Source organism: Mandrillus leucophaeus, unplaced genomic scaffold, assembly GCF_000951045.1.
Source record: "Mandrillus leucophaeus isolate KB7577 unplaced genomic scaffold, Mleu.le_1.0 Scaffold216, whole genome shotgun sequence".
In the NCBI taxonomy this organism is placed as follows: Eukaryota; Metazoa; Chordata; class Mammalia; order Primates; family Cercopithecidae; genus Mandrillus; species Mandrillus leucophaeus.
Genome location: NW_012102210.1, coordinates 1,915,100 through 1,940,861, shown reverse-complemented (window position 1 = coordinate 1,940,861; position 25,762 = coordinate 1,915,100). Strand labels below are relative to the sequence as shown.

The window sequence follows — 25,762 nt, the reverse complement described above, 5'->3', positions numbered from 1 at the left end:
TTTTTTTTTTTTTTTTTTTTTTTTGGTAAAGTTATTCTTGGGCCATGCTGTAGGATGTTGACCATCTTACTATCAGTTTTTAGATTCACTTAAAAGTTTGTTGTGTGCTTACAGAGTATATAGTGCTATCAAGGAACTTAAAATATAGAGATTTAATATTTGCTCTCATGGGTGTGAAGCAGATGAACAGAATAGTCAACAAGTTTGAACCCATAAATATAAAGGTGTGATGGTTCCAGAGGAAAAAGAACGTAGGTGTTGGGCTGTTGAATTTTAGAATTAGTAGATTTCATTAAGAAAAGTATCTTGGTAAAGAAGCTATGCCCCAAAAGAAGAAATGAGATTTACTGTATGAAATAAGGGAAAATGACCTTGTAATTATGAATCAGCCCTACCCAAATTAGATATGCCTGCTGCTTATATTCTGATGAATTGTGTAGTTACCAGTGTTACAGTAAAAACTGGCAGGTCTTTATTTTGAATACTTCTTTATGTAATTTTTTCATTTTCTTTTTGTTTTATTTTGTTCAACATTTACTTTCAATATTTCCTTTTATTCTTGTTAAATCCCTATAAATCAGCTGATTAGTTCTTTTTTCAACTGAGGAAATCGAGCCCAAAGTAAATCGTGAATTACTCTTGTCAAATCACATAGCAAATCAGTTTTAGCATTGAAACTAGATTCCAGTTCTTACCTGATGTTTTTTTGTTTTACTTTCTCTTTTGATATCTAGGTTTAATTAACATACACTATTCACATTAAAATCCATTGGTATTACTTCTTGGTTTGACTTTTCCATTCTTTGTCTTATTTTTCACATAATCTCCCCTCTTTTCGTAGCATATTTCTGATTTTGATTGCATGTTGACTTAAGTATTGATTAATTCTTGTGTTCTTCAGAAGTTGGCTGGCAGGCCGTGATTCATATTGTGTGGCAAGTTTTGTTTTTAACTACTAAAACTTAGTTTTTTATGTAAACTCTCATATCTTTTAGAAAAAGTCGTCATGAAAGGTACATTCTCACATTGTTCTTATTTTCTCTTTAGAGTCCCATGGCCAAAGATGTATCTCTAAAGGCAAATGCAGGATTGGTGCCACCTGTTTCTCTTCTCTGCTACCCATCCTTGTGGGCTTTGTCCCAGCCTTGGTGTATATCTTCACAGTTTATTAATTCTATGGCTCAAACATAAGAACTAGGTCTTTGGAAACCTATTTCTTTGTTTGTTTTATATTTCTCACTTAGAAGCTAGAACTGGCCTTTATAAAAAGAACCAAACACTTGAGTAGTAACAATTAAGGTAGTTGCTTTTAATAGCTTTGTTTGAATTTTTTTGTTGTAATCTTGTATTTGCAGGTACCTGGGGCCCAAGATTTGGTGGATTTCTCTCCAGTTTATCGATGTCTACACATATATTCTGTCCTGGTGAGTCTTTATCTGGCTCTGCCTAGTAAAGATGTCCATTGAGTTCAAAACTTTGCTTTCTCAACTTTTGGTAGTTTTTCTGTTTTTTATTAAGAGTGAAAAATGAGAAAACTCTTCTTGTTTAAAGACTGTTAATTATAAAAAGCAATTTTGAATCTCTTATGTTTTTATGTAATATGCTATGGCTAGTGACATTTCTCAGTCGTCAATAAATCAGTAGCTTATAACTAGAAGTAGTCATACACATCCAGATTTCTGTTTTTAGTTTAATAATGTAATTATTTAAATAACAGTATTCTGTCTTTACACATTAAAATAGTATTTGTGAAAATGTTTACTTTTTTATTCCTAATGACAATTATTCCTTTTGTCATGTAAAGCATATGGAAAAGGGAACCTCTCTGTGTGGGGGATATTATAGATGTTAATAATATTCTAAGAAATGATCCCTTTCTCCATTTTGGTAGTACACTCACATGCAGACACATAGATACACAGAAAGTGAATCAAAAATTAAACTGTAGCAACCAAGACAAATTGGTGAGAGAAGCCTATTATTGATTTTTTTTTTTACAGAAACTTTCACTGATGCTTGTATCAGGTTGTTTTTAATATGTTAAAGTATGTCTTATTGCCCAGTCTCTTATCAATTTTTCTTTGTGTGTGTGTGTGTGTGTGTGTGTGTGTGTGTATATATATATTTTTTTTTTTTTTTTCTTCTTTTTGAGACAGAGTTTTGCTCTTGTTGCTTAGGCTGGAGTACAGTGGTGTGACCTTAGCTCACCACAACCTCCGCCTCCCTGGTTCAAGCGATTCTCCTGCCTCAGCCTCTTGAGTAGCTGGGATTATGGGCATGTGCCACCACACGCGGCTAATTTTGTATTTTTAGTAGAGATGGAGTTTCTCCATGTTGGTCAGGCTGGTCTTGAACTCCTGACCTCAGGTGATCCTCCGTCTGGGTCTCCCAAAGTGCTGGGATTACAGGTGTGAGCCACCATGCCCGGCCTCTTTGTTCATATATTTAACATAGTGTTACTTTGTCATTACTCCTGACAATTTGGGATACTGACCTATGGACTTTATGGTCTGAAGTATTTTGTGGTAGTTTTATTGGTTTGATTAAAAATCAGGTAGTTTCTTCTTCTCTCCGTCTTTCGCCCACTTCTTCATCTTCCTCTTTTCTTCTCTGTTTCTCTTTCTGTCTTCCCTCCCTTTACACTCCCTCTCTCTTAATCTACCATTCCTTTTTTTTTTTTTTAAATAGGCAGTTAAAGTAGTGAATACTAAAAATAATGTGTAGCCTTATACTGTGATTTTTGCATTTACATTTGAATATAAGTATGTCTCACTAGTTTAAATGTCCATACTAGAATCACTCTAACAGTGGAGAGGCATTAGAATTAAATTTAATATTGCAGTAGCAGCAATTTCTCAGAAGACATTCTTTTTTTTTTTTTTTTTTTGTTTTATAAAGAAGCTCTGAATATCTTACTGCTAAAATAACATATACTCATTTAGAAATTTTCAAGTTACAAAAAGTAAATAAAACAAAAGACATGAAAATAAAATTATAATTGCCTACGATTTCACACCTAGAGACCACCATTATTTATGTTTTATGTATTTACATCTAATATTTTCAGACATTTTTAACAAAAATCAAATTCATATTGTCTGATATACGTACAATTCTTTTTTTTAAAAAAGATTTATTTTAGGTTTAGGGATACATGTGAATGTTTATTACATAGGTAATCTCATGTCACAGGGGTTTGTTGTATAGATTATTTCATTACCCAGGAATTAAGCCCAGTACCCAAAAGTTATTTTTTCTGCTCCTCTCCCACTTCCCATCTTCCTCCCTCCACTCTCAAGTAGACCTTATTGTCTGTTGTTTCCTTTTTTGTGTTCATAAGTTCTTGTCATTTAGCCCCCACTTTTAAGTGAGAACTTGGGGTATTTGTTTTTCTGTTCTTGCATTAGTTTGCTGAGGATAACAGCCTTCTGGTCCATTCATGTTCCTGCAAAAGACATGATCTCATTCTTTTTTATGGCTGCACATGTACCATTCCTTGTTATATAAAGGTCAGGCCAAATGTAGATTGAATTGTATCAAGGCATCTAAAACAAGTCGACAATCTTTTTCAATCACAAGTATAGATAAGAAATCATATACATCTTAGACTGTGACACTTTATTATCAATTCATAAAGGCCCCCCTCTTGTATTTTATTTTGTTTTATTATATTTTTTCCATTCATTCATTGTTTACAAGCCCAGTTGTCTTTCATCTCCAAGAATAATAACACTAATAAATGTAATATATGGTCATAGATGTGTAAATATCCTTGAAAAATGTATAGTGATTTGTATATGTATGTGCTTTTAATTTACTCAAATGCTGTTGCGCTATGGTTCTAGTTTGCATTTCTCTGGTTATTAGTCAAAATTGTGGTTTTCTTTATAGACTAGTGGATCTTTTCAGATTTTTTTCTATAAAGTGCTTATTTTTAACCTTTGTCCATTTTTTAAAATCGGGTTTCTTATTTTTTTCCCTCTTTTCTGAAAGAGTAATTTCAGAAATTCCTCATATATTGTAGATACTGACAGTTTAGAATGTTTAAAATGTCCTTTTTTCATAATTTGTCACCAGACTCTAAACTATGTCTATGTTATGTTCAGTGAAACAGAAATATTTAGTTTCCATGTAATCACATCCATCAATTTTAGCCATATAAGTTTATACTTTTGAGTTTTTTTTTTTTAAATACCTCTTTATCCTGCTGTCACAGAGTATTTACTTTATATTACGTTTAATATTTTACCATTTACATTTTCATCTTAACCCATCTTGGGTTCATCATTATATATAAGGGGACTTTAGAAAGTTCATGGAAAAAAGAAACTAAAACATAAAAATAAAAAATATAAACTTTATTTTTCAACAGAAGCTCCATCAAGTTTAAGACACTTTGGTAAGCAATTATACCAGCCATTTAGCCCATCTCCAAAGAACTGAGGATCCTAGAAATTTAACCATGTCAATGTAGTCTTTTGTACATTATTAACTGAAGAAAGATAGTTGCCCTTTAAAGGCGTTTTAAAACTAGGAAACGAAAAGAAGTCAGAGCAGCTAAATCAGGACTGTAAAGCGAATGTCTAATGATTTCCCATTGAAACTCTTACAAAATTGCCCTCATTTGATGAGGGGAATGAGCACAAGCGTTGCTGTAGTGGAGGAGGACTATATAGTGAAGCTTTCCCAGGCATAGTTCTGCTAAAGCTTTGGCTAAAAGTCTTATAATAAGCAGATATTATTGTTCTTTGGCCTTCCTGAAGGTCAACAAGAAAAATTCCTTTAGCATTTCAAAAATCTGTTGCCTTGACCTTTGCTCTTGACTGGTCTGCTTTTTCTTTGACTGGACTACTTTCATCTCTTGGTAGCCATTGCTTTGATTATGCCTTGTCTTCAGGATTGTACTGGGAAAGCCCTGTTTCTCTTCTGCCACAGTTCTTCAAAGAAACTGTATTAGTCTGTTGTCACACTGCTATAAAGAATACTGCTTGAGGTCGGGTGCAGTGGCTTATGCCTGTAATCCCAGCAGTTTGGGAGGTTGAGACAGGTGGATTGCTTGAGGTCTGGAGTTTGAGACCAGCCTGGGCAACATGGTGAAACTCTGTCTCTACTAAAAGTACAAAAATTAGCCAGGCGTGGTGGTGGGTGCCTGTAATCCCAGCTACTTAGGAGGCTGAGGCAGGAAAATTGTTTGAACCTGGGATGCAGAGGTTGTAGTGAGCCAAGATCATGCTACTGCACTCCAGCCTGGGCAGCAAAACTGGGGATTCACTCTGTCCCTTGAAAGCTGTGTAGAACTCCAGCAAAAGAAACTATCATCAGAGTGAACAGGCAACCTACAGAATGGGAGAAAGTATTTGCAATCTACACATCTGACAAAGGGCTAATATCTAGCATCTACAAAGAACTTAAACACATTTATAAGAAAAAAACAAACAACACCATAAAAAGTGGGCAAAGGATATGAACAGACACTTCTCAGAAGAAGACATTTATGCAGCCAACAGACGTATGAAAAAATGCTCATCATCACTGATCATCAGAGACATGCAAATCAAAACCACAATGAGATACCATCTCATGCCAGTTAGAATGGTGATCATTAAAAAGTCAGGAAACAACAGATGCTGGAGAGGATGTGGAGAAATAGGAATGCTTTTACACTGTTGGTGGGAGTGTAAATTAGTTCAACCATTGTGGAAGACAGTGTGGCAATTCCTCAAGGATCTAATATTAGAAATGCCATTTGACCCAGTGATCCCATTCCTGGGTATATACCCAAAGGATTATAAATCATTCTACTATAAAGGCACATGCACAAGTATGTTTATTGTGACACTGCTCCCAATAGCAAAGACTTGGAACCAACCCAAATGTCCATCAATGATAGACTAGATTAAGAAAATGTGGCACATATACACCATGGGATACTATGCAGCCATAAAAAAGGATGAGTTCGTGTCCTTTGCAGGGACATGGATGAAGCTGGAAGCCATCATTCTAAGCAAACTATCACAAGCACAGAAAACCAAACACCTCATATTCTCACTCATAGGTGGGAGTTCAACAACGAGAACACATGGACACAGGGCAGGGAACATCACACACTGGGGCCTGTCAGGGGGTTGGGGGGGGGTCTGGGGGAGAGATAGCATTAGGAGAAATACTTAGTGTAAATGACGAGTTGATGGGTGCAGCAAACCAACATGGCACATGTATAACTATGTAACAAACCTGCATGTTGTGCACATGTACCCTAGAACTTAGGGTATAATAAAAAAATAAAAAATAAAAAAAAAGAAAGTTGCATAGAGCTCACATATGCAATGTGAACTCACTCAAGAAAAACACTACCTGAGACTGGATAATTTTAAAGAAAAGAGGTTTAATTGACTCACAGTTCTGCAGGCTTAACAGGAAGCATGGCTAAGTGGCCTCAGGAAACTTATGATGGAAGGTGAAGGAGAAGCAGGCACCTTCTTCACAAGGTTGTAGGAAAGAGAATGAATGTGAGGACAGGAAAAACTGCCATTTTAAAACCATCAGATCTTGTGAGACTCACTCACTATCATGAGAACAGCATGGGGGAAACTGCCCCCATAATCTAATCACTTCCCTCCCTTGACACGTGGGAATTACAATTTGAGATGCGATTTGGTTGGTGACACACAGCCAAACCATATCATAAATGGTTCAGGATCTTGATCCCCCACTTTTTAAAAATTTCCATTGAAAGTTCTCTGCTCTTTTCTGCAGCAGATCTGAGTGCAGTGGTTTTGTATTGAGTGGAAAGTTTGCTTGACTTCAATTTTTCAGAGAGAATTGTGTAATCTAAAGCTATTGAGATGTCTATGGTATTGGCTGTTGTTTGTACTGTTAATTATCAATCCTCTTTAATTAGGGCACAAACAAGATTGTTTTCTCAAAAATTGATGTGAATGGTCTATCACTGCAGGCTTCATTTTCAACATTGTCTCATCCCTTCTTAAAACAAATATCCACTTATAAGCTGCTGATTTCTTTGGGGCATTGTCTTTATAAACTTTTTGTAAAGCTTCAATGATTTCACCATTCTTCTACCTAAGTTTACCATAAATTTGATATTTGTGCTTGCTTCAATTTTAGCAGAATTCATGTTGCTCCAATAGAGGCTCTTTTCAAATTGATGTCTTATACTTTTTAGTGCCTCAAACTAGATTCTGTTCAGACATGTTATAACAAGTTGGTACAGGCTTATTTTGGTGTAAAAATATTTTGAAATTCCTGCATAATTTTTTCATAATATGCATTTTCCATGAACTTTTAAAGACTCCTTGTATAATATAAGGCTTTATTTTTTTCCATATGATGAATTCAGTTTTATCAATTCCATCTACTACATAATCTGTATGTTACTCAGTGATTTCTGGTAGTACCTCTGGTAGTAAATTTCAATATTTACATCGTTCTGTTTCTGAGCTCATTTTTTGTTATATTATATTTTATAATATATCAAAATAGATGGTATAAAATAAATCCCTTCTCATGTCTCCTCTTTAAAATTGCATTAACTATTTATAGATCTTTATTTTTCCATATATATGTTATAATAAGTTTGAGATTATTCAAAAAGTCCTTCTAGGATTTTGATTTGAATTGATTGAATTTGTAGTTACATTTTGGAAGAATTAACAGTTTTATAATGCTAAGTCATCCCAGTCATGGAGGAGGAAGATCTTTTAAATTATTTAATTGAGCTTTCCCCCAATCTCATGTTAAGAGTTTTGGACATTCTTTGTTAGATAAATAGCAAAATTCTTATAGTTTTTGTTGTGGTTTTCTACTTTATTTTCTAATTAGTTATTGCTGATATTGAGGAACACTATTGATTTTTATAGGTTGATCTTACATCTAGAAACCTTGCTTAATTAACTCTTTTATTTGTTCTAACAGTCTTTTTGGTTCATGAGTTTTCTGTGTAGTCAATCATATTGTCTGCAGATAGTGACTTTTTTTTCTATTTGTATATCTCATTATTCTTTTTATTGTCTTACTGTATTGACTGGAGTCATCATTGCTTTGTTGTTCAATAAGGTGATAGTGAGACTCTTTGATTTCTAATTTTAAAGAGAATATGTGTGACTTTTTTTCATTGACTAATCATTATATAGGTTTTTGGTAAATAGCTTCTATTTAGTTGTTCCTAGACTCTTGATAATCCTTTAAGAAAACATAAATGTGTGCTGAATTTTATTGAATTAGTTTTCTATACATATTAATATAATATTTATTCTTTAGTTTATGAATATGGTGAGTTTCATTGATAGATTTTTTTGGTATTAACTCATCCTTGCGTTTATTAGATAAACTCAATTTGATGAACATGTATTGCTACTTTTATAACAACCTGTAGAATTTAACTCCTTTTTATTGTTGCTTTATTTCAGGCCATATGTAATACAGCCCTGAAATTTTCATTTTTGGTGTGTTGTCCTTAGGTGGTTTGTAAGTCAATGTTGTTTTAGCCTCATTAAAATTAGTTGAACATCTCCCCTTTCTTCTATTTTATAGAATGACTTATATAAGAGTTATCTGTTCCTTGAAAGTTGTATAGAACTCACATATGCAATAATATACATTTTTCCTTTGCCACACACTTACTCCTTTTTTCCTTAACATCTTGTTTCTGTGCTCCATGATTTTATTTACTCTCTTCAATAGTATGTATGGGTAAGGGAGTTCACAGTTGTAATTAAGCCAGTAGTCTATAGAAAAATAATCATGTTTATTCGCATCAAGTTTTAAGGTTAAGAGTAGGCCTCATAATTAAAAATTTAATGATTTTTTTTCCGTCAAATAACATAAGATCTGTGAAATGGCTAGTTTATTTTGTTTAATGTTGTATCTGCCAGTACCAACATTACTTGGCATGTAGTAAGTACTCAGTAAATATTATTAAATAGTTGAATGAATAAATAAGTAGTAACTAAAGAATGCAGTACATTTGTTTGAACATATGTTGACTCAAATCTTATTATTTGTTTCCTTGTTTAAAAAAAACACTTACTGAATTTCTCTTCTGCATGAAATGAATTTTGGAGAAGCAAGGATATATAAAAGTTAATAAATTATGCTTTAATATGATTACAGTATACCAGGAGAGAAGTTCCATTCTTTGAATGATTTTAATATGACCGCATTGTATCTCATCACTGTGTGTATGCTAGTTTTTATAAGAGATTAAGAATTTATGATATTAGCCAGGTGCGGTGGCTTATGCCTGTAATCCCAGCACTTTAGGAGGCCGAGGCAGGTGGATCACAAGGTCAAGAGATTGAGACCATCCTGGCCAACATGGTGAAACCTCATCTCTACTAAAAATACAAAAATTAGCTGGGTGTGGTAGCATGTGCCTGTAATCCCAGCTACTTAGGAGGCTGAGGCAGGAGAATCGCTTGAACCTGGGAGGCGCAGTGAGCCGAGATCATGCCACTGCACTCCAGCCTGGGTGAAAGAGTGAGACTCCAGATTTTATGATATTAAAATAAAACAGATCTTGCTCAAGTGAACTCCAGTAGTGATTCATGAGTATTGAAATAATTTAATCACACATTTACTAGTTGTATGTTGTTAGGCTACCTTTCTCATATATTAAATAGGATAATAATTACCTACTTAGTACAATTAATAAATTGAATAAATAGTGCTTAACTCAGTCACTGGTATGCATAATTGGCATTTAATAAATGGCAGTTATCCAAGGTCGCGCCATTGCACTTCAGCTTGGGCAAGAGAGCGAGAGTCCTTTTAAAAAAAAAAAAAAAAACCAAAAGAAATGGCAGTTATCTGGTAATTGTTATGTATCTCTGATGCTAATGGTTAGACACAGTATTGATATTTTTAAAAGTGTTTGGCATAAACTGTAGACATGTAGATAGGGGTTCTGGTCTCTGTCATCAATATACAAATTTTTAAAAATCCACATATTCTTAATTGTACAATGACCATATATAGTCCTAAGCTATGTAGAAACTACGGCATACTGGTTATTATTTAGAGATGATAAAGCTCTAGAAAAGCAGGAGGACCTTAAACTGCCCATTTAAAAGTAAATTATACACAGTAATATTCCCTACTGTTGAAATATTTTATATTCATAAATTTTCTATAGCAATTAATAAGGCATTGTTTATATGGCAGAAACAGGTCTCTTCTCCCATTCACGGTATTTCCTAGTTTTGAAAAGGTATAGTTAGTGGTAGAAACTCAGTTCTATTTTCTGGATAATATATGTTTATTTTCTGGACATTGATTTTCTAGGTCTATAGGGACTTTAAATAAATACTCAGATATCTCCATTAGAAAAGGAAGGACCAGAACATGTATAACTTCCAGTGCTGACTCTTCATAGCCTTTTTGGGGCTGTAATTTGTTACCTCTCTTTCTTTGTTATCCCATTCTCAAGTCACAAATTGGCATTACTGCATGGTAAAGGATAGTTCCTCATAATATTAATTACAAAGATTGTTTAAAAATGGATTACTTAATATAAATATTTGTAATTTTTTTCTTATTTTCTAATATATTTAATATTACTGTTAGGCCTTTAGAAAAAGGATTTAGGAATAGAGAAACGGGGATTGAGGAGAAAATAAAACCGTATCTCTCGCATTCCTTTACATTCTAATGCTTGTCCCTACTTCTTCCCTTTTCATTCTCTCATCAACCCTGTATATTTATCTTCTGTTCTTAGCACTATCCTGAAACTGTATTTTCCTGTACCTTTTGGCTCCAACTTTGTTGATCATTTTCACCTTATAATTCTTAATCTCTGTCTTCTTTTACAGTATGTTTTTCTTCTTCTCTACCAGTCTTTCTGATACTTGTTGCCTGTTTTGATCTTTGTGAGTTTTACTTCTTCTTAGTGTCCTTCATTGTTCCCAGGGTTTTACTCTCATCCTGCTTTTCTTTGTGTCTTGCCTTTCTTGAATGATATAATTTATTCTCATGATTTGGAATCCTAATGACTTCCAAACCTATATCTTTAGTCCTCAACTTTCCCTTGAGCTTTGGACTTATATATATTGCCTAGTGAACAGAATCGTTCGGATGTTCACAGGCAGCATAAACTCTATATCTCCCTATGTTATAAAATGAAGGCATTATCTCTTGCCCCTCCTGCCCATCTCCTTTTTTAGTGATGTCAGGTAATAGTGTCATCTATGTAGTCACCAGCCAGAAACCTAAACTCTTCGGTTTTTCTGAATACCATCCAATCTCCAAATGTTATTTGCTAAATATAGTTTTACTCCATCTCATCTTTTCCTATCCTAAAATTATTGCCCTAGTTCAGATTCTCATCAGAATTATTGAAAATAGTCTCCTTATCTGGTCTCCCTACCATTATCTTAAACCCTTAACTCAGTTCTTACTATAGTCATAATTGTTCAACATACAAATCTGATATATGTGTTATCTGCTTACAATTCTGTGATTGGTTATCTGTGGAGTAAAATGTAGAAGTATAGAATACAATATAGTATATAGAAGTATAGATAGTCTTCCATGTCTTATCATCCATATTTTCTTACTTTACTTTAATGATACTTAAATGCTTCCAATTCTTTGAATGTACCATATGCCTCTCATTCTTTCCTTATGCTAGCCCTTCTACCTGAATTACTATTCTCACTTATCTTACTAGTTCTTATTTATTTATTTATTTAATTTATTTATTTTTCTTATTTTTGATATTGAATCTCACTGTCGCCCAGGCTGGAGTGCAGTGGCATGATCTCAGCTCACTGCAAGCTCCACCTCCCTGGTTCACACACTTATTTATTTTTTACTTGTATCATCCAGCAATTTTTTTTTTAATGTTTCAGCTTGAACTCAGTGGACCCCCTACTCCTTCACATAGGATTCAGTGTATATTTATATTACTGCTTAACTTTATTATATCATCATATTCTAAACATGTTGCTTTTCCTCAATAGATTGTAAGCTCTTTTAGGGCAGGTATTATATTTATTCACCTCTTTTTAGTCCCAGTACTTAGCACTTAGTATTAGTACTATGTAATAATCAGTAAATGTTTGTTTTTGATTTTGAATAATTACTCTCCTTTTGACCTGCAGATGAATTCAGTATTCTAGTCACAGGGACTGTTATACAATATCAGGGCTGGGACCTATATGAGGGAAAACAGTTCTATTGGTGTCCAACGGAAGGATCATAACATAAGTAACAAAAAGTTCTAATATTTTGTCATTTACAATAGTGTTTATCTGAACTTTTGGCCTGGAGGATAACAAGGCACTCTTTGAATAAACATGGCAATATTTATTATTTTTAGTGAAACCGACCTTCCACTCACCCCCCTTTTATGGCTTTGCTGCTTATAAATTCCCAAAGGATTATTTGAAAAATCCTACTTATATCTGCCAGCCTTATCAGTAGGTCAGGAGTTCATGTATTGTAACAGGAGGTCAGATTTCGGTCATGGTCTTATAGATGGGGCCAAGCACCTGCAAATTCTTCCTTTGGTGACTAAAGTGAAGTACAATATCAAACAGGCAGTGAGACTTTTCTAGGAAGTGCTGAACTTTGGCAGGAAGGGCAAACTTTGGCAGGGGGAGGAGAGGGAAGAAAGTGAACAAGGGTCAGATAGTGGTTAATTGAGACATGGTCTTTGATATAATAATGCAGTGGAAGTGTGCAGGGCAAAGGTAGAAGTATTTTATGGAATTATTTTTAAAATTTTATATGGTTTAAATCTTCACATTCACATGCATTTTAGAGATGGGCAGGTAAGGGGCAGGATATAAAATATTTTATAGTAATTGAAGAAAAATATGTTTTTAAAAGTGGAAAACAAACTAGAAATTTTACTGTTAAGCAAATGATGAATAATAACAATTTGAGGTTCTCGTATGTAGTGTACTGGTAGTTATAAAGATGGATGGACTATGTGTCTGATGAAGACAGACTATTCTGTCTTGTAGATATTTATGAACTTTATTGACTCAGTCGGCCTTAATCCTCAAACCTGGCTCAATATGGACAAAGATCTCCGTGTACTTTAAGCTCCTTTATACACTAAAACATCTTTCTGAATCTGCTTTCATTTCACTCCTCACCCTGCTATCACTGGAAGGGTGTACATACATCCCATAACAAGTAGCTTAAGTGTCATTAGGAGAGACTAGAGGGGCAAACCTATAAATGTATCCATAAGCTTAGTTTGTGAGACTTGTATGTGATCTTCTTGTGGTTTCTTGTTCTCCAGCTATGTACATCATCATCTCATTAACAGTTTAAATTCCTAGATCTAAAAAATGTTGACAAAATGTTCACCTTTGATTAATGTTCTTTTCTGCATATGTGTTATACTATAAAAAAAAGTTTAAAGATTTCTGACATCTTGGGTCCAGCAATAGCAGTTAAAATACATGGATGTTTTTAGTAAGCAGCAATCCCCCAGTATTATATGAATCATAAGAACTTCAGTTTTATTGAATTCTGCTCCATTCACTACAGGAGACTGTAAAATACCCTAAGATATAAGGGAATTCAGGATATCATTGTGCAGTGAATTCATTATTATAAAGGCTCTATCAAGTACAGTATTTCTCTTAAATTTTCTGAATCAAGGGGCCTCTGAGATTTTACGAAAGCTCTGAATGCTTTCACAAGGCAAAATGCAGATATATGCATGCATGTGACATTTGGCTTAAAATTTAGAGGCTCCCCCAATTCCCTGAATCTCATCCATAGACCCAGAAAGAATCCCTCCTCTAATGGGAAGTACAGATTTAGGTTTCAGGTATCTATTGACTACAGACCTTTGCCCCAGAATAGCTTTCCCCAATTCCATTTGAGTATCTCCTTGTTTAAGCCGCGTAAGAACTCCCTACCACCTTGTCTTTTTCTTAAATTTGGAAGCCTTGCCAAAATCTAAATCTAAAAGTATATTTCAAAGTGACCTTATTTCTGTGTCATAAATCTTTATTCCCTGAGCAGCCATTATGCATGGCAAGCTGATGACCTGTTTTTCTGTTAGGAATAAGTTAGCCTTGGCCGGGCGCGGTGGCTCAAGCCTGTAATCCCAGCACTTTGGGAGGCCGAGACGGGCGGATCACGAGGTCAGGAGATCGAGACCATCCTGGCTAACACAGTGAAACCCCGTCTCTACTAAAAAATACAAAAAAATAGCCGAGCGAGGTGGCGGGCGCCTGTAGTCCCAGCTACTCGGGAGGCTGAGGCAGGAGAATGGCGCAAACCCGGGAGGCGGAGCTTGCAGTGAGCTGAGATCCAGCCACTGCACTCCAGCCTGGGTGACAGAGCCAGACTCCGTCTCAAAAAAAAAAAAAAGAAAAAAGAAAAGGAATAAGTTAGCCTCACCGGTTAAACTAATGGTTTTGTCTCCTGAATTCTTCTGCTTAAAGTGATTCAGAACAGAGATTTAGAAACTATTATGAGAAGTGTTATTAATTGATCTCCCTGAGCATAGTAATTGTGTTACATTTCAGAATATTTTTCTACTAATTTACTTTTAATATATTTTTTAAGGGCTTGGCTATAATTAGAAGAAATGAATCAGCAGCAGAGGTAGAATGTACTCATAATTTATTTCTCTCTCTCTCTCTGTTTTTTTGGAGATGGAGTCTCGCTCTGTAGCCCAGGCTGGAGTGCAATGGCGCCATCTTGGCTCACACCGCCTCCTGATTTCAAGCGATTCTCCTGCCTCAGCCTCCCGAGTAGCTGGGATTACCGGCACTGACACCACGTTTGGCTAGTTTTTGTACATTTGGTAGAGATGGGGTTTTGCCATGTTGGCCAGGCTGGTCTCCAACTCTTGACTTCAGGTGATCCGCCTGCCTCGACCTCCCAAAGTGCTGGGATTACACGTGTGAGCCACCATGTCTGGCTGTAATCTCTTTATAGTCCCTTATGGCCATTGCAGGGGTGTAGGGTAGAATGGTGTAAGATGGTCAATAATCTTCCTAGGACATGGTTCTCCCACTCTAATCTGAAGATTTCTACTGGTATAGTCTATACTGGAAGCTGGGAGAAACTACGGAAACCATAGTCATGCAACTAAAGATAATAGCAAGGAAAGGATTAGAAGAGCGGAAAAAGGAACAGACATAAGCATTTGTAAGTGACATGTTTCCTGAGGTGTTAAGATAATTTCTTAATGAAATTGTTTTAAGAACTTTAGTAGCTATTGACCATTACAGTAAAGCACTTGGGAAATAAATAACTGAAGAGTCAAAAACATTACTGAAGTTTTCATTAAAAATAATTAGTTTTAGTATTCTCAAAGTTAGACTTAAGATACTTTTGTAGTAGTATTTGAAGGGTTGTTGTTTATATATATTAACATAGTATCATCTTGGATTTTATATAACACTTTGCTCTGCAATTTCATAGTGCTTCATAAATTTGACTACTTTAAATAAATGATGTGGTAAATACGGGGAAAACACCTCGTTATGTAGAGACTACCTCACTCTGAATTATGTTGTGAAATAGTTCTTTTTTGGCACCAGAATGAAGATTTTAGGGTTCTTGTTCTTGCATTTTTACCAGAAGCACTGTTGCTATTTAATAACAAACAAATTTAGTTTAATTATCTAATAACCCATAAAGTTAGCCTTAGGAATTGGAACATACACTTAAAGTTAATCTGAAGGATTGGGTGTATTTTCAATAGTCAGTTTGATTTTTTTTTTTTAATGAGATACTTCAAAAAATATGGTCAAACATTTTTGGTGTATCTTGATCTTAAGAAAATTGATTGGCAAATGAAAAAAGATACAGATCAGCCTCATATCATTTTTGCCAGTGCATCTCACCAACCATTGATCTGGCAGTGAAAGGAAATAAACAAATAGATCTGTGGCTGGCATTTTAGCTTTTATTAAAATTGATAGTGCTTCCCATAGCCTAGTATTTTTTTTTTTAAGAGCTATCTTGATTCTATTTTAAATCTTGGAATTTTTAAAATTAATTTTATGTAATTAGTAAATATCTATTATTTGAATTCTCAATTTCTCACAAAGATACTTAAATTAACATCTAAATTGGTTTTTATATAAACACAAGTGGGGTCATTTACAATTCCTATACTAGAAATTAAGGCAAATGGGAAATGCCTGTAAAAATGCAAATTGTAGGTGCTTAGGGTTTGTGAATAAGTTTCTTTCTTTTTAAATATTTATAAAGATGACATTACAAAGATAGGGAAACAACACTTTATTTCACCAGTGATAAGAAATGGGAAATTGTGTATATAGAAGTCTAGCATTGCCAGAGATACAATTTGATGATTCAGATCCTTGTGAAGTCATTTCTGGAGCTGTATTTGTAGGAAACACTAGTCTCATCAATTTATCTGTTAAAAAATATAAAAGAGGGCACCCACTCTTTCAAATGTCATTGAAACTTGGTGTGCTATATTGCTGTCTTGGGCTTTTTACAGTTAATATTAGTCTATTTAAGTATATTCTGAGAAGATCTACCAAAAAAAAAAGTTAAACTTTATTGAAGCTAGCATGTCCTAATACACTGAAAGGTACAGAGATGGCAAGGACACTTTCTGCTCTCAAAAAGTTTCTAATTTAGTAGATGTAAACGAAAGCTGCTTTGTAAGAGACCTGATGAGGACTCAGTTTTAAAAAAAGAATCCATCATGTTTATTTGAAACATATACGTTTTTCTTGGGAAATAAGAAAAAAACAAAATAAAACATGGAGCTTTTAGTGGAAAAGCTTTCCTGAGAATAGTAATTTGAAATGAATAGGTGTCATTTTCAAGTCTTCTGGGATATCATTGGTTTTAGAGAGGAATTCTGATGTTTCTTCCTTGAAATTTATTTTTAAGAAATTCAGGTGACTGTTTAATGTTTCAGGAGTGGATATTTAGACACTATTCCTCTTGATCTATCTGTAATTGTTTTATTTTCATTTTAAATGGACTTTATTTTCCATCTCAAAATATTCATCTGCTATTTCACAACATCTAAAACAAATGCAAATTACATCTTTGAGGAGCCAATTTATACTATTGGAAGAGCTGGAAGCTTTTTGATTTGTTTCCATGGTAATCTTGAGTACTCCTGAACAATAAGAATGTATTTTAAGTAGTTTCTTTAGAGATATTTTTTAATGTGGAAAGTTTGCCCTGAAATGTTTGGTAACTCCTAGTCCGTCTCTGACACTTAGCAGGTTGTCTCATCAGTCTCCTGCCATATCTCACTGCCTCCTAGTTTCACTGACCCACTAGTGCCTGGTGAGGTTAGATAGGCATAAACACTACATAGATCTTAGAGAAAAAACTAAGGGTGAGATACTTTGTGCACTGCATTGATAAGGACACAGGAAAAGCCAGTTATAGTGATAACTTTCCTGCAGTATGGGCTAATGGGCCCCGGTTTGTAGTAGCTGTGATCTAACTTTTTATAATTATCATATTGCTCTTTTAACCTGGTGACCTTATTGCCCATGGGCATACATATCATTTAGCCTTGAATAAAACAAGGTAGGGGAAAAAGAGAGAGTGTGTGTTTTGTTTTGATCTCTAGACATGCTTGCATTCATTTTTCCAAAATGCTTACTTTGGGAAGATTAAACTTCTCAAGTGTGCTTACCTTCTTTTTAATAATAATATCTCATGTGAATAGCTTTAGACACCACAATAATCTGATAACTTCTTTTCAAGCTCTGACAAAGAAGAAACAATTCATTTTCCATGTAACACCCAGTAATCCTTCTAAATACAATTTTAACCTTATCAAGACAGTGCCTAAAATACTTCTGTTTCCCATTTTTCTCAGAATAAAGTAAGTTTCTTTATCTAGTCTGTATAGTCTTCCATATTCTATCCTTAGCCTAACTCTCTCACCTCATTTCTGGTTGTTCTTTTCCTCCTGCCTACTCACAGTTTATGCACCAGATACACCATACTCCATGTACTCTCACAGTGATGCCTTTGCACAGGCAGTTCTCTTTCCTGAAAGATACTTCTCATTTTCTTTCTTCCTTTTGGTGACTTTTCCAAATTATACCAAATTTCTTCCATTACTGAGATATCTGGATTTTTATTTACATCCTGTTCTCCCTTATCTCAGATGTCCGATCAGATCTCTTACACATTTTGCTTCCTTTCCCTATTTCTGCATTTTTTCCCTACAACCTAATTTGGTTGTAACTGCAAGATTTGTTTGTTCATTTTTAAATTTTCAAAATTTCAGAGGTTTTTGAGGCTTGCCCAAGATGCCATTTATTACCTGGTTTAATATTTGTCCCAATAGTTTTGAATGTCATGTTGGGGACACATAAATAACTACAGCCAGAGCCTCATGATCTAAACAATGAAAGATCATATAAGGGAGAAAAGGAGTTTCTTTTTCTTTTATAGATGATTTTGGTCATTCAGATGTTTATATAAGCAGCATATACCAAAATGATCTTCTTACCAGAAACAAATACCATAGCTGGAGCTCATATTTATTTACAGTTGATTATAGTAGGTGTAATGAAGGATTTGTTTTTTAACCTATGAATAGAATTGATTTATTTTAAATTTTGAAAGTTTGAAAAAGCTGAGTTTGGGACTGTAGTAGATTCTTTACTTTTTCAGATTCTTATAACTCAAACCAACAATCTAGAGGTGAAATGCTAGAACCTCTAGAGGTGAAACTGAAACCAACAATCTGGAGGTGAAATAGTATGGGGCTTAATGCTGGACTAGAAGCTCAGTCTCTTTGCCTGTCCCTATTCAAGACCTTCTCAGGCAATGTAAGCAAGATCCATCTCTCTCTCTCTCTCTCTCTCTCTCTTTTTTTTTTTTTTTTTTTGAGATGGAGTCTTGCACAGGCTGTCACCCAGGCTGGAGTGCAGTGGGGCGATCTCGGCTCACTGCAAGCTCCGCCTCCTGGGTTCACGCCATTCTCCTGCCTCAGCCTCCCCAGTAGCTGGGACTACAGGCGCATGCCACCATGCCCAGCTAATTTTTTTCTATTTTTAGTAGAGACGGGGTTTCACCGTGTTAGCCAAGACGGTTTCAATCTCCTGACCTCGTGATCCACCTGCTTCAGCCTCCCAAAGTGCTGGGATTACAGGCATGAGCCACTGCGCCCAGCCTATCTCATTTTTTTTAAACTTCATCTTCTTTAACTAGACTTTCCGAAAATCTCAGAATTCTGGGTTATTCTCACCACATAGAAGGAGCTGAATAATTGTAAAATGAATGAATGAATAAAGTACCTCAAAAAAGTACTATGTGAAAAATTAACAGACCTGTAAAAGGCTATGAAGTATGCTAAGAAAATTTAGTTATTTTGATTGAGGTTAATATAGTTTGTTGGTCTATTAAATGGAGTTTTAATAACTAAGGTTAGAGATTTCTCATTGCCCTGAAATTATAAGAAATGTTGACATACTTTTTACAGTATGAAAATGAGGTCGGCTGGGTGTGGTGGCTCACAGCTGTAATCTCAGCACTTTAGGAGGCTGAGGCAGGCAGACTGCTTGAGCCCAGGAATTTGAGACCAACCTGGGCAACATGATGAAACACTGTAAATAATAGTATTTATCTCACAGTGTCTCTATGAGAATGAAATGAAAAAATCTATGTAACAACACCTGGCGTAATGGCTGAGAATATTACTAAATCATAAAGAAACATTTCTTTTCACAACCTGAACACACTCCACCTACACCTGTCTCCTTACCTCATATTCATATTATAAAAAGGACTTTTAAAGAATGCAATGAGAAAGGAAAAAGACTTGGAACTAGACTAATATGTGTGTTGACATAGATCCACAGATAAGCAAGAAAACCTGTACATTTCCATAATCTATCCACATTTAATGTTACCTTTATAAAAATTATAATCTAGAGATTAAAAAACCATGGAGTGGGCCGGGCGCGGTGGCTCAAGCCTGTAATCCCAGCACTTTGGGAGGCCGAGACGGGTGGATCACGAGGTCGGGAGATCGAGACCATCCTGGCTAACACGGTGAAACCCCGTCTCTACTGAAAAATACAAAAAAAACTAGCCGGGCGAGGTGGCCGGCGCCTGTAGTCCCAGCTACTCGGGAGCCTGAGGCAGGAGAATGGCGTAAACCCGGGAGGCGGAGCTTGCAGTGAGCTGAGATCCGGCCGCTGCACTCCAGCCTGGGCGACGGAGCGAGACTCCGTCTCAAAAAAAAAAAAAAAAAAAATCCATGGAGTGTCAGGAGGAGAAGGGCTTTTGTATACCCTCTATGAATGTACTTAGTTACCAAGAGACTATATTCTAGGGGTCAGAAAGAGAAAGAAGGAAGGAAGAAAGGGAGGAAGAAAGGAAATAAAAGAAAAAAGAAATAAGGGAAGGGAGAAAGGAAGGGAGGAAGAAAGGAGTGTTTTTCAAAAATTCTGTATTAGTCCGTTTTCACATTGCTGATAAAGACATAACCCAAGACTGGGAAGGAAAAAAACTTTAATTGGACTAAACAGCACAACATGGCCGGGGAAGCCTCAGAATCATGACCGGAGGTGAAAGGCACTTCTTACATGGCAGTGGCAAGAGTAAATGAGAAAGAAGCAAAAGCGGATACCCTTGGTAAACCTATCCGATCTTGTGAGACTTATTCACTATCATGAGAATAACATGAGAAAGACCAGCCCCCATGATTCAATTACCTCCCCCTGGGTCCCTCCCACAACAGGTAGGAATTCTGGAAGATACAATTCAAGTTGAGATTTTGGTGGGGACACAACCAAACCATATCAAATGCCAGTCACAAAAGATAAAAGCTGAGGAATTTTTCAGATTAAAAGAAGCCAAAGAGACAAGACAATTAAATACAACACATTGTCATAAGCCAAGGATTTACAAACTTTTTCTGCAAAGGTCCTGATAGTAAATATTTTAGGCCATTGTGTCTCTCTTATAGCCACTTAATATTACTGTTATAGTGCAAAACATCCAGACACACTGTGTTAATTAATTAAGTGGTTGTGCTCCAATAAAACTTTATTTACCTAACGGGTAATGGAATGGGTTTTATCCATGGGTCATGGTTTGCTTATCCCTATTCTAGAGTGAATCCTCTACCTGTGGGAAAGTATGCTATAAAGGATATTTCTGGGTCCATTGACAAAATTGAAATGTGGGCAGTAGATTAGAAAAACGTTAACTTTTCAGAAATTGTATTCTGTGATTATGTAAGCAATTATCCTATTCTCAGGAATGCACAATGCAGTATTTAGGAATAAACAGATATGATACATATAACATAATTTCAGATGGTTAAGAACAAATATATATGTAGAAAATGATTTATATGGAGCAAATGATAAGGCATATGGGGCAAAATATTAACAGCATATGAATCTGGATAAAGGCTACATGAGTTTTTTTTGGTACTCTCCTTATACTTTTTCTGTAAGTTGAAATTTCTAAATAAAAATTATAAGTATATTTAGTCATATATGCAAACTACACACACACACACACACACACACACACTCACACACACGCATAGACCACAGTAAAGGAAAAGATATAAGAAATTTTGAAGCTCTTTTATACTCTCCTGATAGATACCTATAAAAAAGAGAAAAGTTAACCAAAATACGAGTTGAAATGAAAATCTGGTGATTAATGTAACAAGGAAAGCCAGCAAACATCATCCTTGGCCTAATCTGACTGCACTTAGTTACCAAGAGGCTGTAGTCTAGGGGCAAGAGGTTTTAGTGCAGTCTAAAAATGATGTTGGGAGCCACATTTTCCAGACTGCAAAACACAGGGTACCTTGTTTAGTCAGCACAGTTTAGGTCAAATGTGGTTATGAAAAACAGATGAATTCTGGTGATCAAGTTGTACTTTGACAAATATCCCATTGTTTGAACATGTAGTAATTTCTGAAAAATGTGAAGCAGCTTGGACTGCAGAGATTGAGTTCTCTCTTCTCAACTCCCTTGCCTGCTCACAAAGGTCTTGTCATCGTGGGGAGTAGAAATAACAGGGCAGAAGAAGTATGTTAGATGCTCCCCTCCCCCTTCTTTTTTTTTCCTTTTCTTTGCTCTACTGGCAAACCAAGCAGTTCTGGGTAAGCTGTTTTGTCAGCTGGAGGTCTTGCACTACTCTGGGCTTTTGGGGCAGCTTTTGTGCTTCAGTTTTGTGGATATTGCTGTGTTCTAGTGAGTTCGATACTTTGAATTTATCCCATTGATCAAAAAATGGTACTTGAGGTTAGTGAGGCATTGTTATATGTATTTCACTGATTCTCTGGCTGTGATCTGAGAGTCGTTATTTCTTCCAATGCCTATTCCCAGCTCAAGCTGCTATCCATAGAGTTCTGTTCCTACAACTTGAGAACTACAGTAATAACATAGCAGGCCAGAGATGCTTGGTGCAGAGAACTATATATAGAGTGAAAATCCTCTCTGTTTGATTTGTCCATTTATGTATACGTTTGCATTATACTGTTTTGTTGCTTCAGGTTGTCTCACTTCATTTACTTTATTCATTCATTTATTCAATAAATATTTATTGCATAATTCTAGTATGCAGAACACATGGTTTATTGTTATGGCTTTGGACAGAATTTCTGTTCTGTATGGTTTAGACTGGTGCTGTGCTATCTAATGTGGTAGCCACTAGCCACGTGTGGCTTTTGATTACTTGCAGCGTGAATATTCTGAATCAAGATGTGCTGTTAAGTGTGAGATATACACCAAAGACTCATTGCCACAAAAGAAATGTAAAATATTAATAATTTTGATTTGCATGCTGAAATAAGAAGATTTTTGATATATTAGGCTAGATAAAATATATTATTAAATTTAACATCACCTGTTTTTTACTGTGGTTACCAGAAGATTTTAAATTATATATTGTGTTCACATTTGCATCTTACATTATATTTCTGTTGAATATCGCTGCTTATCAGATATCAATGAATATATAATGAACCCTTAGCATTTTACCCCCTCTCTTTTATAGTGAAGAAACTTCTTGGGTAGTGGCTCACACTTGTAATCCCAGCACTTTGGGAGGCAAGGCAGGAGGCTTGTTTGAGGCCAGGAGTTTGAGACCATCCTGGGCAACATAGTGAGACCTCATCTCTACTAAAAATTAAAAACAAAAATTAGCCAGGTGTGGTTGTACATACCTGCAGTCCTAGCTACTTTGGGAGGTGAGGTGGGAGGATTGCTTGAGCCCAGGAGTCTGAGGTACCTAACAGTGAGCTATGAGCATGCCACTGTACTCTAGCGCCTGTCTCGGAAAAAAAAAAAAAGTATTTTTCATTTCTAGTGTTATTACATTTAACATTTTTGTAAAAGAATATCAGCCATGATTTTATTGAGCCCTCTTTTAATCTTCTTTGAATTTTGATGATGGTCAATACATCTCCAAAATAACATCAATTTTTGTCAACTTGATATACCATATCTGAATAAATTTAAAACCTTGGTGAGTGTCTCTGGGCAACCTGATTCATTAATAAGAACCTAATGTTTATAAAAGTAATCAATATGACCCAGAAATCTTGGTTCTTTTATCTCCATCAATTCCACTAGAATTTTTATATAAGCTACTCAAAACTGTAAGGAAAATCTCCGTGTATATATATGTATTTTTTTGAGAAAGGGTCTCACTTTGTTGCCCAGGCTGGGAGTATAGTGGCATGATCTCATACAGCCTTGAACCCCCCTGGCTCAAGCAGTCTTCCTAACTCAGCCTCCAGAGTAGTTGGTACTATAGGCATGTGCCACCATGCCTGGCCAGGTTTGTGTGTGTGTATGTGTGTGTGTGTGTGTGTTTTGTTTTTTGTTTTGGTATTTTTTTGTAGAGATGGGGGTTTTGCCATGTATCCCAGGCTGGTCTTGAATTCCTGGGTTAAAGTGATACAATCCACCTGCCTTGGCCTCCCAGTGCTGGGAATACAGGTGTGAGCCACCCTGCCTGGCCTGTTTTGTGTTTTTAACTATTCTAGCTACAGAGAAATTAGGGCATCTGTGAAAAATCTACAGGAAAGATCTTACTGGATAACTAAACTTTAGAGGGATTCCCAATAATGTCAGGAAGGAAGATAAAGACAGATGCTAGGACGAAGATGCACACTACCATCCGCCATGTCCATTATTTCCAAAGTCTTAGGATGAGGGGGAAAAAAAAGGAAAAAAGATAGACGAATTTAAAAATCAGCAAAACATACACAGTAGCATTTCTGTAGGTTAATTATATCAATGGAGAAAATACAGTTTAAGGCCGGGCGCGGTGGCTCAAGCCTGTAATCCCAGCACTTTGGGAGGCCGAGACGGGCGGATCACAAGGTCAGAAGATCGAGACCATCCTGTCTAACACGGTGAAACCCCGTCTCTACTAAAAAATACAAAAACCTAGCCGGGCGAGGTGGCGGGCGTCTGTAGTCCCAGCTACTCGGGAGGCTGAGGCAGGAGAATGGCGTGAACCTGGGAGGCGGAGCTTGCAGTGAGCTGAGATCCGGCCACTGCACTCCAGTCTGGGCGACAAAGCGAGACTCTGTCTCAACAACAACAACAATAACAACAACAACAACAACAAAAGAAAATACAGTTTAAAATAAATAAACCTTCTAATAGGTTACATAGAAATTAACCTAAAATATGTACAAGACCTTTATGATGAAAATTTCAAAATTCTTTTAAAGGACATAAATGAAGTGCTGAATAAATGAAGAGAGCTAACTCTTCATAGATAGGTTGTTCATACAATGCAAAGTTGTTGATTTCTCCTCAATTTAATTTGTAAAATCAATGATCTCAAGTAACAGTGTTAATAGGAAGTTTGTAGTGACTTGGGAGACTTTTTTCTGATTCATTCAGAATTGCTGTGGCGTATAGGCTAGTGGCTGGCTGTCAAGACTTGAGGGCATATTGTGATGGCCCATATCTCAAAGAAGCTCTCTTATATTTCTACAAGAAAACGTTTATGAGAATGTTTATTTTGGCACTTGTTTTGGTACTTTTTTTTTCTGGTAGCAAAGAGGAGAGGTAATTAATTGAGGTATTCATTACTAGAGGAATGGGTTAGTAAAATTGGTATTTACAACCCCAAAAATATACACATCTAATATGTATCAACAAAAACCTTTACAATTTTAAAAAAGTGATGATAAGATATTTAAAAATTTGTATTTACATATGATTGAATGCAATATACAACATATAGCAAACAATTATAAATAACAAACAATATTCAAATGTGGTAATATATACATATAGATTTCAGAAATACTATGCTGGGGAGATCAAAGTAAGAAATAATACAGTTGATAGTACCATGTCATTTATATAAATTAAAACAAACTCAATAATACTATATATGTTTATTTTAAAAGCATATTTTAATAGAAATAAATATAAAATATTGACTTGAATGACATATCTTATATTCTCAAATGGGTGCCTGTACTAATGAGGGGAATGGGATTGGAAATGGGACATGAAATGAGAACAGATTTAAAAATAACAAGACTGCATGCATCAGCAATGTATCCTGGACTGAGGGAACATTTTAAAATCAATTCTTTGTATGTGATTCCCTATAAACAGTTAATAAAATGCTTTAAACTGTTTCTGCTTGCATGTCATATTATCAGAGATATCCCATTCATATTTGTCAAAAGGCCGTCACTGGGATTTTCCTATAACGCTACTTTTAGCTTGAACATCTTGACAGAATTTCCATGAAACACTGGTGGAAGATTTTGTATATAATTTTTTTTTTTTTTTTTTGAGAC

General features: G+C 35.5%; 1 protein-coding gene across 1 annotated transcript in view; it reads left to right on the top strand.

The window, feature by feature from the left end:
• The window catches only part of EXOC6B (exocyst complex component 6B), a 705,989-nt gene that overhangs the window by 275,536 nt on the left and 404,691 nt on the right, over positions 1-25,762 (top strand). Inside the window, exon 8 of the mRNA XM_011980671.1 lies at positions 1,356-1,424. Coding sequence (XP_011836061.1) covers positions 1,356-1,424 — 69 coding nt within the window. The remainder of the gene's footprint in view (positions 1-1,355; positions 1,425-25,762) is intronic.